Source organism: Apis laboriosa, unplaced genomic scaffold, assembly GCF_014066325.1.
Source record: "Apis laboriosa isolate Shangri-la unplaced genomic scaffold, ASM1406632v1 scaffold12_cov154, whole genome shotgun sequence".
Taxonomy (NCBI): domain Eukaryota; kingdom Metazoa; phylum Arthropoda; class Insecta; order Hymenoptera; family Apidae; genus Apis; species Apis laboriosa.
Window position 1 is genome coordinate 614,941 of NW_025221207.1, and position 15,957 is coordinate 630,897.

General features: G+C 25.1%; 3 protein-coding genes and 1 long non-coding RNA gene across 5 annotated transcripts; 1 reads left to right on the plus strand and 3 right to left on the minus strand.

Moving 5' to 3' along the window:
* Window positions 1–30: 30 nt before the first annotated feature.
* Window positions 31–2,355, minus strand: LOC122720557 (odorant receptor 82a-like). The gene is made up of 4 exons (XM_043947340.1): window positions 1,267–2,355; window positions 1,052–1,151; window positions 249–515; window positions 31–168 (listed from the first exon to the last, which is right to left on the minus strand). Exons 1-4 carry the CDS (start codon window positions 2,061–2,063, stop codon window positions 112–114), a joined length of 1,221 nt encoding a protein of 406 aa, XP_043803275.1. The 5' UTR covers window positions 2,064–2,355; the 3' UTR covers window positions 31–111.
* A 2,108-nt stretch (window positions 2,356–4,463) lies between these two features.
* LOC122720553 (odorant receptor 4-like) lies at window positions 4,464–10,411 on the minus strand. 2 transcript variants are annotated; one of them, XM_043947337.1, is made up of 4 exons: window positions 9,615–10,411; window positions 9,404–9,503; window positions 8,577–8,843; window positions 8,364–8,495 (listed from the first exon to the last, which is right to left on the minus strand). In XM_043947337.1, exons 1-4 carry the CDS (start codon window positions 10,409–10,411, stop codon window positions 8,439–8,441), a joined length of 1,221 nt encoding a protein of 406 aa, XP_043803272.1. In that variant the 3' UTR covers window positions 8,364–8,438. The 2 variants fall into 2 exon arrangements, with proteins under 2 accessions (XP_043803271.1, XP_043803272.1); XM_043947336.1 differs by lacking the exons at window positions 8,364–8,495; window positions 8,577–8,843; window positions 9,404–9,503 and adding exons at window positions 4,464–4,639; window positions 5,352–5,504.
* Window positions 5,489–15,902, plus strand: LOC122720569. Its single transcript, XR_006347781.1, has 5 exons — window positions 5,489–5,616; window positions 7,510–7,819; window positions 11,688–11,855; window positions 13,889–14,041; window positions 15,591–15,902. It is a non-coding gene; the product is annotated as an uncharacterized LOC122720569 (long non-coding RNA).
* On the minus strand, window positions 12,648–14,809 carry LOC122720551 (odorant receptor 94b-like). The gene is made up of 4 exons (XM_043947334.1): window positions 13,777–14,809; window positions 13,556–13,655; window positions 12,796–13,062; window positions 12,648–12,704 (listed from the first exon to the last, which is right to left on the minus strand). The coding sequence occupies exons 1-4, from the start codon at window positions 14,571–14,573 to the stop codon at window positions 12,648–12,650; spliced, it is 1,221 nt and encodes a 406-aa protein (XP_043803269.1). The 5' UTR covers window positions 14,574–14,809.
* Window positions 15,903–15,957: the final 55 nt, after the last annotated feature.

Genomic DNA, 15,957 nt, shown 5'->3' on the forward strand with positions numbered 1-15,957 from the left:
ATGAAACAAATATTTCATATTTCATATTCATTCAAATGAAATTACTAATATGCAAAGTTTATTATTAAATATTAGATACATATTTTTTTATATACTCAATACATGTGCACTTTACAACATTGTCATTTGGAATAATATATTTAAATACGTAAAAATAGTTTTTATTATCTGAAATTTAAAATATATTTGTATAAATATTTTCGAATGCTAACAATATACTTCTTAAAAAAATTAAAAAATAAACGTACATTACCAAATGTAATCACTGACATATTAACTATCTTTCCAGCAGTCATTTTGTATTCCACTCCAGATCGTATCATTATCATAATCAGATTAAGAATATCTTTTTCAGATAATCGATACCAGTTCGTCATATAAATCGTATTACTAATTTTCTTACACTTTTCAGAAAGTATTTCACCAATATAACATATTAAAAATGTATTTAATGTTATACACGTTACACAAAAAGCATATGCACTGAGGGCTCTAATATCACGTCCAGACCATTCCTATGAAAAAATGAATATTTTCAATGCTGTTCGTATTATTTCTTACGATTCTATTATTGCTTGAATTTGTGACATTTATAAGAAATTACAACAATTATATAGAATAGGATTCATTTCATTAATTTCAATTATCTTGGAATTCATTTCATTAATTTCAATTATCTTGGAATTCATTTCATTAATTTCAATTATCTAGTTAAAGCATTTCATTAATTTCTAGTTCACTGATAATAATATTTCTTAAAGTTATAAGAATAGAATGGATGGACTATATTCTATATTAAATTGAATGATCAAAAGTGATGAATTTGATAAATAAAGTGGACACAAATTTATTTTGAATCAATATTTTAAAAATATCTTAATATTTTTGTTACAGATAATACAAAAATTTGTGAATGATGTGTTGTATTACAAATGAATCAGCATGTGATCAGTTAGAAAAAATATTTTTAATATTTTACAGAAATGCAAAAACTAATGACCATAAAAACAAAGTTCTCAATAAATATATTTAAATTTAAGAAATAGCATACCGCAAGAATGCAATAGCTAATCATGCATATACTCAAAATATTCTTGAACATTTCCATGAAGCATATTGGACTCAATAGATGTTCAATACGTCCTAGAAAACTTCACAGTTAATACATAATTAGAAAAAATTCTTTCAAAGAGGATAAAGAGATAAATAGATAAATAAAAGAACTTAAACAGTAGAAACAAAAAAAAATTAATTAAAAAATATTACCTTAAAATTCTCAAATGATGTTCGATGATTACACTTATTTCATCAATGCGCATATTTTTATTTTCTTCTTGTGGCCGATTTACAAATTCTTCGATCCAAGTAACCATTATCGTTAACTGGCCAATAGCATGGTATGCAAATACTGTAGCAAGACTGAAAGCGATAACAACGGTAGTACTCATAATGCATGTTGTTAGAAATTGAAGACCAAGTACGATACTATGCCCTGGATTAGTATCAACTGGAATTTTATAAGTTGGATAAGGTAAGATATATATTTTTATGCTTTCGTTGCCAACTTTGATTGTTTGTTTGAAAACACCCAATATAGTGCAGAAACAAATACTGTCAACTTGCATGAAACCTGCGATGCAACCGGAAATTATGCGACCAATTTTTGCATTTTTAAGCATTACTTGTCGATCTTGCGTTCTTGTAATCGCATTCCAATCGGTTTCTATGTGATCTATACAATAACGTATATCATCATTAAGAAACAATAATACTGCATAATTAAGTCCACCGCCAATACAATAACTTATAGGGCCAATCATTTTTAGTTTTGTTATGATATCTTCTTTCACGAGAATGAAATGTAACAAACTTAGTATTGTAACGAATAGCGCGATGATCCAACAGAGGAGAATTAGAATCCTTGTCATTATCTTTTCGAATTTCGATGTGGAGGATGGAAGTGGCCATAATCCTATCGTTTTCGAGAGCCATCTATTCACTTGTATGCTGTATTCATTGAGACTGCCAAACTTCTTCTGAATTGCAATAATGTCGTCCGCCATCGTCTTTCCTCAACGAAGTTACAGAAACGACTGAATGGTATATATGTACGATGTCGTACAAATGATATGCGTCGATCAATATATATATTCCGTTACCATGACTATTGACGATGGTTAATCTATGTGTTTATGTTTCAGTTCGTTAACGGTAGTTGCACGTGGTGCGCACTCCATGGCAATCGGAGTAATAGAAATTAAATCAAATCAAATATTTTTGCAGAATGATAAAATTCGTGAAAAAAATTCGTAAATCTTTTTCAAAAGTAGAATGTTATTTTAAAATATAATGTGTGATGTCTAATATCAATTGAGAAATTGGTAAGTAAAATATAAATAAGTATACTTTTTTTTTATTAATCACAATGATATTCAAATAGTAAAGTTCATTTAATGCAGATTAAAAATTAGGATTATTAATTTCTTTGTATTTTTCGAAATAGAAAAAGAATTAATTTGTCTGATGCATTAAATAGCTTTGAAACACATAAAATGTGTAAATATTTCTATTGCTTAGAAATTTATACATTTATAAATTTATACATGCTCTGAAATTTATATATTATCTTAAAATACAGTTTCTGGAATTAATAAAATTTTACAATTTCAATATTTTACAATTTTACAATAATCATTATAAATACTATGTCACAAAGTATATAATAAAGATAGGAAAAGATTTAATATGCTAGAAATAATTTTAATGATCTGTAATAGAAAATAATAAAGTGGAGTATAATGAAGATGATATGCAATGTTAAATAATAAATAGACAGAAGAATCTCCAAGAACTATAAAAGTTATCTAAAAATAATTTTACGAATTTTCCATCTATCAATTTTAAAACAATTCGAAATTATAGATATCAAATTCAATGTTTTCATTTCTGTAGATAATTAATCTATCACTTGTTTAAATTTGAGTTCTATTTTTTATTTCAGATAATGTAAAAACAAATAATTTTGTAAAAATAAAAAATACAATTTCGATAAAATCTCAGTAGTATGAAAATATTAAATATAAAGAATATGAGCAATAATTCTTTATAGTTTTATTATTTCCATTTTTAAAAAATTCAGAACGAAGAATAATAATTTGCAATTCTATATTTTCATCATATTTATTCTTATGTTATCATCTGATTAATATTTCAAAAAGCATTTTTAAATCCATTAAAACATATTTCGTTTAGAGACTCTTTGATTTAAGATAAAAAATTGAAAATCGTTATTTCTACACACAAAATAATATCTTCATACAAATCTACAATCTCTCATATTTTTTACTTAAATGTAAAGTATTTATACGTAAATAATATTCTAGTATATTATTTAACTGTTGTTCACATATCTTTATGTTTTTGCCTTTTTTCAGTCCATCTACAGTTTATCACAACTTCGTCATAAGAATTCGAAATTGTCTATATTTTTGCATAACAAAAACTAAACTGCAAGAATTCAGTAATGGCAGATATCATCATTGAATCAAGCATTGCATTAATTGTAAGATTTTGTAGAAAGGATTTGATTTCGTTATTTTGATCTCTCTGTTTTGTGCAAAGAGGTAAAACAATAGTATAAAAAAATCTAGTGGAATACATAAAAGCAGTAGAGATAACTTTAAATTTATGTGAGTATTTATAAATTTTTGATAATTGATAATATGAATTGGACAATGTGTGTGCAGAAGAAAATAAAGTGTACATTTTTAATATCTGCACATGATTTGAAAATGCTAGATTTGGAAATATCATTCTAGAAATTAGTAGATGAAGATGATTTATTTTTTACTTAATATTTTTTCTAAAATTATTTTTTTGAAAAATAAATAATATTATGTGTTTAAAACATTTCATAAACATGATCGATCTGCAATATAATACTAAGATTTTAAACATTCTTTATAATTAAATCGGTGTAAGTAAATTACATAAATACAAAAAAATTTTGTAAGTTTTTTCTGTGCAAGGAATGTGCTATACTATAACAATATTATAAAATTATAAATTATAACTTTTCGAATAAGAGAGATGCAACATATACGTGATTATTATATATGAAACAAATATAATTTATATTTTCATATTTCATATTCATTCAAATGAAATTACTAATATGCAAAGTTTATTATTAGATATGTAGGATACATTTTTTTATATACTCAATTCATGTGCACTTTACAATATTGTCATTTGGCGTAATATATTTAAATAGGCAAAAATAGTTTTTATTATCTGAAATTTAAAATATATTTGTATAAATATTTTCGAATGCTAGTAATATATTTTTTAAAAAAATAAAAAATAAACGTACATTACCAAATGTAATCACTGACATATTAATTATCTTTCCGGCAGTCATTTTGTATTCCATTCCAGATCGTATCATTATCATAATCAGATTAAGAATATCTTTTTCAGATAATCGATACCAATTCGTCATGTAAATCATGTTACTAATTTTTTTACACTTTTCAGAAAGTATTTCACCGATATAACATATTAAAAATGTATTTAATGTTATACACGTTACTGAAAAAGCATATGCACCGAGGACCCTAACGTCACGTCCATACCATTCCTAAGAAAAAATGAATATTTTCAATTTCATGCTGTTCATATTATTTTTCATGATTCTATTATTGCTAAATTTGTGACATTTATAAAAAATTACAACAATTATATAGAATATGATTCATTTCATTAATTTCAATTATCTTGGAATCTTATCTTAAAGTTAAAGCATTTCACTAATTTCTAGTTCACTGATAATAATATTTCTTAAAGTTATAAGAATAGAATGAATGAACCATATTCTATATTAAATTGAATGATTCTATTAAAAGTGATGAATTTAATAAATAAGGTGGACACAAATTTATGTCATGAATCAATATTTTAAGAACATCTTAATATTTTTGTTTACAGATAATAAAGAAATTTGTGGATGATATGTATTACGAATGAATCATCGTATGATGAGTTAGAAAAAATATTTTCAACAGAAATGCACAAAACTAATGATCTTAAAAACAAAGTTTTCAATAAATATATTTAAATTTAAGAAATAGCATACCGCAAGAATGCAATAGCTAAGCATGCATATACTCAAAATATTCTTGAACATTTCCATGAAACATATTGGACTCAAGAGATGTTCTGTACGTCCTAGAAAACTTCACAGTTAATACATAAAAAATTAGAAAAAATTTTCTCAAAGGAGTTAGAGATAAATAAATGGATAAAAGAAGTTAAACAGTACAAACAAAAAAAAATTAATCAAAAAATTTTACCTTAGAATTCTCAAATGATGTTCGATGATTACACTTATTTCATCAATGCGCATATTCTTATTTTCTTCTTGTGGCCGATTTACAAATTCTTCGATCCAAGTAATCATTATAGTTAATTGGCCAACAGCGTGGCATGCAAATACTGTAGCAAGACTGAAAGCGATAACAACAGTAGCGCTCATAATGTATCCGGCCAGAAATTGAAAACCAAGTACGATACTGTGCCCTGGATTAGTATCAACCGGAATTTTATAAGTTGGAAAGGGTAAGACGTATATTTCCATACTTTCGTTGCCGATTTTAATTTTCCTTTTGAAAACTCCAAATACAGTGCAGAAAGAAATAGTACTAAGTTGTAGGAAGCCCGCGACACAACCGGAAACGATGCGACCAATTTTTGCGTTTTTAAACATTACTTGCCGATCGCCTGTCCTCGTAATAGCCTTCCAATCGGTTTCTATATGGTCTATACAGTAGCGTATATCGTCTTTACGAAGCAACAACACTGCATAATTAAGTCCTCCACCAAAGCAATAACTTATAGGGCCAAGCGTTTTTAATTTTGAGATAATATCCTCTTTCACGAGAGCAAAATATAACAAGCTTGGTATTATGACGAATAGAGCGATAATCCAACAAAAAAAAATTAAAATCTTTGTCATTATTTTCTCGAATTTCGAGGTAGAGGATGGAAGTGGCCATACGCCTATCGTTTTTGAAAGCCATCTGTTCAATTGTATGCTATATTCGTTCAGACTACCAAACTTCTTTTGAATTGCGGCAATGTCATCCGCCATCATGTTTCCTCAACGAAGTTGCAGGAACGACTGAATATCGTATACACATGGTGTCGTACAAATGATATGCGTCGATCGATACATATATTCTGTTACCATAACTATTGACAACGGTTAATCCATCTGTTTACGTTTCAGTTCGTTGACGATAGTTGCACATGTTGTGCAGTCAATGAAGTGATAGAAAGTAAATTAGATATTTTTGCAGAACGATAAAATTCGTAAAAAACTCATTTTTTATAAGTGAAGCATTATTTTGAAATATAATATGTGCTACATAATATCAATCGAGAAATTAGTGAATGAAAAATAAAAAAATGTATTTTTTTTATTAATCACAATAGTATTCAAATAATAGAGTGCATTTAATGCAGATTACAGATTAACGATTATTAACTTTTTTGGGTTAATTTTTAAAGTAGAAAAAAAATTAAACTTTGTCTAATGCATTAAATAGCTTTGAAATAACGTAGAATGTATCAATATTTCTATTACCTATTCTGAAATTTATATATTATCTGAGAGTACAATTTTTGGAATTAATAAAATTTTGATACAATAATCACTTTGAATTTTGAAAAATTTTTATAACTATTTTATGAAATACATAATAATATTCAAATATGTGCAAATATACAGATAATTTTAATGATCTGTAAGAAAATAATAAATTGGAATATGATAAAGATGTTATGCAATGTTAAATGATAAATGAATAGATCTTTAAGAATTTTCAAGAATTATAAAAGCTATTTATAAGTTATCTATTGATAACTTTACGAATTTTCCATCTGTCAATTTTAGAAAAATTCGAAATTATAGATATCAATATTAAATTCAGTGCTTTCTTTTTTTGTAAGTAATTAATCTATTACTTGATTAAATTTGAATTCTATTTTTTTACTTCAGATAATGTAGAAACAAATAATTTTGTAAAAATATAAAATACAATTTCGATAAAATCTTACCAACAATATGAAAATATTGAATATAAAGAATATGAGCAATAGATTAACTTTTTATAGTTTTTTAATCGTTTTACTTTGTTCCTATTTTTAAAAAATTGAGAACGAAACAATTGCAATCATCATATTTATCTTATTTTCTTATTATTATCTTATTATATTTATTTTTATGTTATTATCTGATTAAATAGATAATACTTCAAAAATCATCTAAAAATTTATTGAAACATATTTCGTTATTAGATTATATATTCGTTATTATATTTAGAAACTTTACGATTTGAGATAAAAAATTAAATATTTATGTAAATAATGTAAAGAATTTATATGTAAATAATATTCTAATATATTATTTAGCTATTGTTTATGTATCTTTATGTTTTTATCTTTTTTCAGTCCATCAATAGTTTTTCGCAACTTCGTTAATAAAAATTCGAAATTGTCTATATTTATACAACAAAAACGATCAAATTGCAAATTGCAATTCAGTGATGATAGATATCATAATGGAGTCAAGTATCATATCAATTGTAAAATTTCGAAGAAGAAATTGGACCGAGAAACTCGCAGTAGAAAAGAGAGATCTGGGATTTCACGATCTTGTTATCGATCTTTTTGTTTTGAGAAAGAAGCATAATAATATAAAAATCCCAATATAAAAACGAAATATATAAAACTAACGCAGTTGATGAAACTTTAAATTTATGTGAGTATTTATTTCAAATTTTTTATAATTGATAATATTAATTGGACAATGTATGTGCACTAAAAATAAATTATACATGTATGAATTATTTTTGATATTCGCGCAATAGAAACATGATATGTGCTATTTGTCAGATAAAATCATTCTAGAAAATATTGAAAATGTGAAAATCGTAATTTTTTATTTAATATTCTTTTCAAGCCTATTTTTTTGTAGAATCATGATGTTATTCCTAAAGGGAGTTAGTTCTTAAGGGAGAAAGATGATCTGTAATATATGATTGTCACTGTTGTGCTTTAAGCATTCAATTAAATGTAAAATACACAAAAAAAAATTTTGATGCTTTTTGCATTTAAGTATATATAGAAATGTGTAGTACATATGATTATATTATAAAATTGCAAATTGTGATTTTCTGAAAAATATGATATATATCTGATTATTATAGATATAAAAAATATTTTTTACTATATACTTTCAATTTCACTTGAATGTAATTATTAATATGTTTCATTTTTAATATACATATTATATATATCTATAAATATTATTTATAACATGCTTGTTTCTAAATATGTATTCGATACATGTTTTTTTATGTGCTCAATATATGTGCACATTACAATATTGTTACTTGGCGTAATATATTTAAATATGCAAAAATAGTTTTTATTATCTGAAATTTAAATATATTTCTATGAATATTTTCGAGAATCAATGATTTTTTTTCTTTAAAAATTGAAAAAAAGAGACATACATTACTAAATGTGATCACTGACATATCAATTATTTTTCCGGCGGTCATTTTGTATTCTACGCTAGATCGTGTAATAATCATAATCAGATTAAGAATATCTTTGTCAGGTAATCGATACCAATTTGTCATGTAAACCATGTTACCAATTTCCTTACATTTTTCAGTTAGTACTTCACTGATATAACATATTAAAAACATGCTTAAAGTTATATTTGTTATTGTAAAAGTATATGCACTGAGGGCTCTAATATCACGTTCTGACCATTCCTACGAAAAAATGAATATTTTCGAGTTTATTCATTATTTATTTTGTTTATATTATTTTTTACAATTTTTTTATTGATTAAATTTTATAAAATTTGCAAAAAAATTTCAGTTATATAAAATTATTATTATAAATTATAATTATTTATATAGAAATTATTTATATAAAATTTACATACAATAAGATTCAATTAGTTATTTTCAATTTTTTTGAAATAAGTGGGCAAAGTGTATCATATTTTAACTCGATGCTAATAATATGTTTTAATGTTACAGAAATGGCAGAAAAATGAATCTCATTGAAATTGAAAACAGAATGATTGTTTTAAAAAAAATGAATTCGTCAAAAAAATTAAGCACAAATTTACGTGTTAAATCAATATCTTAAAATCATTCTATTATTTCTTCACATAATAACCTAATTTGCGGATCATTTGTTAAAATATGAATGAATTCATCATGCAAATTCATCAAACAAAATATTTTTAACATAGAAATACACTAAACTAATAATTCTAATAACGAAGTGCTCAATGAATATATTTAATTTAGAAAATACATACCACAAGAATACAATAGCTAAGCATGCATATAGTTAATATATTCTTGAACATTTCCATGAAGCATATTGGGCTTAATAGATGTTCAGTACGTTCTAGGAAACTTCACAGTTAATATATAATTAGAAAAATTTTCTTAAAGCAGATAGAGATAAATAAATAAATAGAAGGAAACGAATAATAGAAATGAAAAACATTATACGAAAAATATTACCTTAGAATTCTTAAATGATGTTCAATGATTATACTTATTTCATTAACGCGCACATTCTTATTTTTTTCTTGTGGCCGATTTACAAATTCTTCGATCCACATAATCATTATAGTTAACTGACCAGTAGCGTGGCATGCAAATACTGTAGCAAGACTGAAAGCGATAACAACAGTAGCACTCATAATGCATGCTGTCAGATATTGAAAACCAAGAACAATACCGTGCCCTAGATTAGTATCAATCGGAATTTTATAGGTTGGAAAAGGTAAGACGTGTATTTCCATACTTTCGTTGCCGATTTTGATTGTCTGTTTGAAAACTCCAAATACAGTACAGTAAGAAATAGTACTAACTTGCATGAAGCTCCCGATGCAACCAGAAATGATGCGACCAATTTTTGCGTTTTTAAACATTACTTGCCGATCATCTGTCCTTGTGATCGTCTTCCAATCGGTTTCCATATGCTCTATACAATAACGTATATCATCATTAAGAAACAATAATATTGCATAATTAAGTCCTCCCCCAATACAATAACTTATAGGACCAATCATTTTTAGTTTTGATATAATATCTTCTTTCACGAGAATGAAGTGTAACAAGCTTGGTATTGTAACGAATAGAGCGATGATTGAACAGAGAAGAATTAGAATCCTTGTCATTATTTTTTCGAATTTCGATGTGGTGGATGAAAGTGGCCATACGCCTATTATTTTTGAGAGCCATCTATTTACTTGTATGCTATATTCGTTAAGACTGTCAAACTTTTTCTGAATCGCGACAATGTCGTCCGCCATCGTCTCTCCTCAACGAAGTTATAGAAACGACTGAATGGTATACATATACGATGTCATACAAATGATATGCGTCGATCAATATATATAATCCGTTACCACATCTATTGACGATGGTTAATCCATGTGTTTACATTTCAGTTCATTGACGGTAGTTGCGCGTGGTGCGCACTCCATGACATTCGGAATAATAGAAATTAAATTAAATATCTTTGATGAATGATAAGATTCGTGAAAATATTCATAAATCTTTTTTAAAAATAAAACATTATTTTGAAATATGATATATGATATGTGATATTTAATATCAATAGAGAAATTAGTAAGTAAAATATAAATAAGTATACTTTTTTTTTATTAATCACAATGATATTCAAATAATAGAGTTTATTTAATGCAGATTAAAGATCAGGATTATTAATTTCTTTGGGGTAATTTTCAAAATAGAAAAAGAATTAATTTATCTGATGCATTAAATGATTTTGAATTTACACATAAAATGTGTAAATATTTCCATTGCTTATTCTGTAATTTATATATTATTTTAGAATATAGTTTTTAGAAGATAGAATTTACAAAATACGGAGAGATTCAGTATACTAGAAATAATTTTAATGATCTCTAACAGGAAATAATAAAATGGAATATGATGAAGATATTATGCAATGTTAAATAATAAACGAATAGATAATTGGATAGATAAATCAAGAACTATAAAAAATATCTAAAAATAATTTTATAAATTTTCCATCTGTCAATTTTAAAAGAATTCGAAATTATAAGTATCAATATCAAATTGAATGCTTTCTTTTTTTGTAGATAGTTAATCTATCATTTGATTAAATTTGAACTCTATTTTTTATTTCAGATAATATAAAAACAAATAATTTTGTAAAATTATATAATATAATTTTGATAAAATTGCACCAAGAGTATAAAAATATTGAGTATAAAAAATATGAGCAATAAATTAACTTTTTATAATTTTTTAATCGTTTTACTTTGTTTTCATTTTTTAAAGAATTGAGAACGAAAAATAACAATTGCAATCATGATATTTATTTTATTTTCTCTTATTATATTTATCTTCATGTTATTATCTGATTAAATAGATAATACTTCAAAAATCATCTAAAAATTTATATATCTCGTTTAGAAACTTTTCGATTTGAGATAAAAAATATTTATGTAAATAGTATAAAGAATTTTTATGTAAACAATATTCTAGTATATTATTTAGCTATTATTCATGTATCATTATGTTTTTGCCTTTTTTCAGTTCATCAACAATATTTTTGCAACTTCGTCATAAGAATTCAAAATGGTCTATATCTTTGCATAACAAAAACGGTCAAATTACAAGCATTCAATGATAGCAGATATTATTGAACCAAGTATTGCATCAATTGCAAAATTTTGAAGAAGGGACTAGATCGAGGAATCCACGGTAAATAAAAGATAATTATATAATTAAGATTTATATAATTATATAATTAAGATATAATTAAGATTTTGTTATCGATTTCTTTGTTTTGTACAAAGAAATATAACAAATTTCAATATTCGATATCGAATTATAATTTCGATATTCGATAAAAAAGAAACATAACAATAGTATAAATGAATCCAGCGAAATACATAAAATCAACGCAGTTGATGTAACTTTAAATTTATGTGAGTATTTAAATTTTTTCGAATTTTTTATAATTTTTATACTATGAATTGGATAATGTATGTGCAAAAGAAAATAAACTGTATATTTTGGAATATGAATATCGGCAAATGATTTCGAAATGTAGTACATATTAAATAATAATGGATTAAAATTATTAATATTTTAATTACTATTTTTTCTAAACTTATTTTTTTGGAGAATCATAATATTATGTGTTTAAAACACGTCTTAAGAAAGAAAGATAATCGATTTATAATATAATACAATTGTCACTATTGTGATTTTAAGCATTTATTTCAATAAAATTGATTCAATAAGTTAAATACATAAATAAAAAAAAGTTTTGAATTTTTTTTGCATTCAAATACATGCTGTACATATAATTCTATTATAAAATTGTAATTCATAATTTTTTGAAAGATGTGACATACATTCAATCATTATAGATATAAAAAATAGTTTTTATACTTTCAATTTTAATTGAATATTATTATTAATGTGCAATATTTGTTTTGAAATATATATTCGATATATGTTTTTTTATATGCTCAATACATGTGCACTTTACAATATTGTCATTTGGCGTAATATATTTAAATATGCAAAAATAGTTTTTACTATCTGAAATTTTAAATATATTTGTATGAATATTTTTGAGAATCAATGATTTTTTAAAATTTTTTTCTTTTAAAATTGGAAGAAACAAACATACATTACCAAACGTAATCACTGACATATCAATTATTTTTCCAGCAGTCATTTTATATTCTACGCTAGATCGTGTAATAATCATAATCAGATTAAGAATATCTTTATCAGATAATCGATACCAATTTGTCATGTAGACCATGTTACCAATTTCCTTACATTTTTCATTTAGAACTTCACCGATATAACATATTAAAAATGTGCTTAAAGTTATATTCATTACTGAAAAAATATATGCACTGAGAGCTCTAATATCACGTCCAGACCATTCCTATGAAAAAATGAATATTTTCAATTCTATTTATCATTCATATTGTTTATATTATTTCTTATAATTTTTTATTGCTTAAATTTTATGAAATTTATAAAAAATCATTATTATAAATATGAAAATATTATTATATATTATAGTTATTTATTACAGAAATTATGTATAATAAGATTCGATTCGAATTGAAAATGCTTCACTTTACTACTCAATGCTTATAACATATCTTAATATTACAGAAATGAAAGAAATAAACCTTATTGAAATTGAATAAAGAGTAATTGTATTAAAAACAATGACTTGATAAAAAGATTAGGCACAAATTTATATATTAAATAAATATTGTAAAAATATTTTAATATTTTTTTTACATAAATTTGTAGATCATCTATTATACGAATGAATTCTTCATGCAAAATATTTTTAACAGAAATGCACTAAACTAATGATCCTAAAAACAAAGTTCTCAATGAATATAAATTCTAGAATTACGTACCACAAGAATGCAATAGCTAAGCATGCATATACTTAATATATTCTTGAACATTTCCATGAAGCATATTGGACTCAATAGATGTTCAGTACGTCCTAAGAAACTTCACAGTTATTATGTTATTAGAGAAATTTTTCAAAAATAAATACAAATAGATAGGTAAATAAAACAAATAAATAGAAAAGAAAAATGAAAAGACAAAGAAATTATGCAACAAACGTTACCTAAGAATTCTTAAATGATGTTCGATGATCACACTTATTTCATTAATTTGTATATTTTTATTGTCTTCTTGTGGCCGATTTACAAATTCTTTAATCCATGTAATCATTATAGTTAACTGACCAGCAGCGTGGCATGCAAATACAGTAGCAAGGCTGAAAGCGATAACAACGGTAGCACTCATAATGCATCCTGTCAGAAATTGAAAACCAAGAACGATACTGTGCTCTAGATTAGTATCAACAGGAATTTTGTAGGTTGGAAAAGGTAAGACGTGTATTTCCATACTTTCGTTGCCGATTTTGATTTTCTGTTTGAAAACTCCAAATACGATGCCGAAACAAATTGTACTAACTTGCATGAAGCTCGCGATGCAACCGGAAATGATGCGACCAATTTTTGCGTTTTTAAACATTACTTGCCGATCGCCTGTCCTTGTGATAGCCTTCCAATCGGTTTCTATATGGTCTATACAGTAGCGTATATCGTCTTTACGAAGTAATAATACGGCGTAATTAAGTCCTCCTCCAAAACAATAGCTTATAGGGCCAAGCGTTTTCAGTTTTGAAATAATATCCTCTTTAACGAGAGTAAAATGTAACAAGCTTGATGTTATGACGAATAAAGCGATGATCCAACAGAGAAAAATTAAAATTTTCGTCATTATCTTTTCGAATTTCGAGGTGGAGGATGAAAGTGGCCATACGCCTATCATTTTCGAAAGCCATCTGTTCAGTTGTATGCTGTATTCGTTCAGACTGCCGAACTTTTTTTGAATTACAGTCATATCATCTGCCATCGTCTTTCCTCAACGAAGTTGCAGAAACGACTGAATGGTATACATATGATGTACAGATGATATGCGTCGATCGATACTCTGTTGCCATAACTGTTGGCAACGGTTAATCTGTATGTTTACGTTTCAGTTCGTTGACAATATTGACATGTGTTGTACATTGTGCAGTCGATTGATAAAGATTATGTTAGATATCTTAGTTGAATGCAAAAATTCGTAAAAAAGATATTTTTTGTAGTTGAAATATGATTTTAAAATATATTATATATTTTTGAATCGAAACTGTAAATGAAAAATAAATAAATATACTTTTTTTTTTTATTAATCATAATGGTGTTTAAGTACTGTATCATATCGACAATTATATTTTTTGTTTCTTTTCAATGTAGAGATAATTTTCAAACAGAAAAAAGTCAAGTTTGAGTTTTTGGCTTTAAATGATCTTGAAACATATAAAATATCAGGATTACTATTTCAAAATTTATTTATTTCGAAATTTATATATTATTTTAAAGAATAATAATAAAATATAAGTATAATTTTTGAAATAAGTAAATATTTGAAATAATAATTATTTTGAATTTTGATAAAATTTTTGTTGCACTAAATATCATGAAATATTTAGTGATACAGATAGATTTGAATATGCCTAAAATGATTGTAACATCTGTAACAGACAATAATAATATACAATATGAATTATATAATGTTATATAAATAAATAGATGAATCTTGACAAATGAATCTACTCTAACACTCACGTTACAAAAGCTGAAATTCCACAAGTTTTTCATTTGTCAATTTGATTGAATTTGTAGATATTAATATTAAATTTCGATTTGAGATAATGAGATTTCGAAATGAGATATAAACTGTTGTTGAAAGTTGTTATTCATAAACGCAGTATGATAGTCTTGTACAAAATTATGCAATTTATATATCCTTTAAGTTAGTATATGTAAATGATGTTCCAAAATATCATCTAGCCATTGTTCATATATTTCTGTTATTTATTTCTAGCCCATCGACCAGTCTCCGCAATTTCGTCACAAAAATTTGGAATTGTATATAGGCGTGCATAACGTGCAAAAACGGTAGTCAAACAATAAGCATCTGCAGTGATGTAATATATAACAAATTTAGCCAAGCATTGCATTAATTGCACAACTTCGAAAGATTAAAGAATAATTTGTGGATTGAAAATCTATTAATAAATAAGAGATACCTGGGATTTTATGATCTTGTTAATTATTTTTCTACGTTTCATACTAAAACGCTATTATACAGTTATATAGAAAATTCTTACGGAATACATGAAATCAGCATAGTTGATGTTTAAACATATGTAAGTATTTATTTCAAATTATTAATAGTTAATAATAAGTTG

Excerpts from the sequence above, each read along its gene's own strand:
- LOC122720553 (XM_043947337.1), bottom strand. The coding sequence starts at position 10,411 with ATGGCGGACGACATTGTCGCGATTCAGAAAAAGTTTGACAGTCTTAAC. Across the intron at positions 9,504-9,614 it reads CATCATTTAAGAATTCTAAG|TTTCCTAGAACGTACTGAAC; the intron begins GTAATATTTTTC and ends TTAACTGTGAAG. Across the intron at positions 8,844-9,403 it reads TTAGCTATTGTATTCTTGTG|GAATGGTCAGAACGTGATAT; the intron begins GTATGTATTTTC and ends ATTTTTTCGTAG.
- LOC122720551 (XM_043947334.1), bottom strand. The coding sequence starts at position 14,573 with ATGGCAGATGATATGACTGTAATTCAAAAAAAGTTCGGCAGTCTGAAC. Across the intron at positions 13,656-13,776 it reads CATCATTTAAGAATTCTTAG|TTTCTTAGGACGTACTGAAC; the intron begins GTAACGTTTGTT and ends ATAACTGTGAAG. Across the intron at positions 12,705-12,795 it reads CAGTGATTACGTTTGGTAAT|ATAGTAAAAACTATTTTTGC; the intron begins GTATGTTTGTTT and ends TTAAAATTTCAG.
- LOC122720557 (XM_043947340.1), bottom strand. The coding sequence starts at position 2,063 with ATGGCGGACGACATTATTGCAATTCAGAAGAAGTTTGGCAGTCTCAAT. Across the intron at positions 1,152-1,266 it reads CATCATTTGAGAATTTTAAG|TTTTCTAGGACGTATTGAAC; the intron begins GTAATATTTTTT and ends TTAACTGTGAAG. Across the intron at positions 169-248 it reads CAGTGATTACATTTGGTAAT|ATAATAAAAACTATTTTTAC; the intron begins GTACGTTTATTT and ends TTTAAATTTCAG.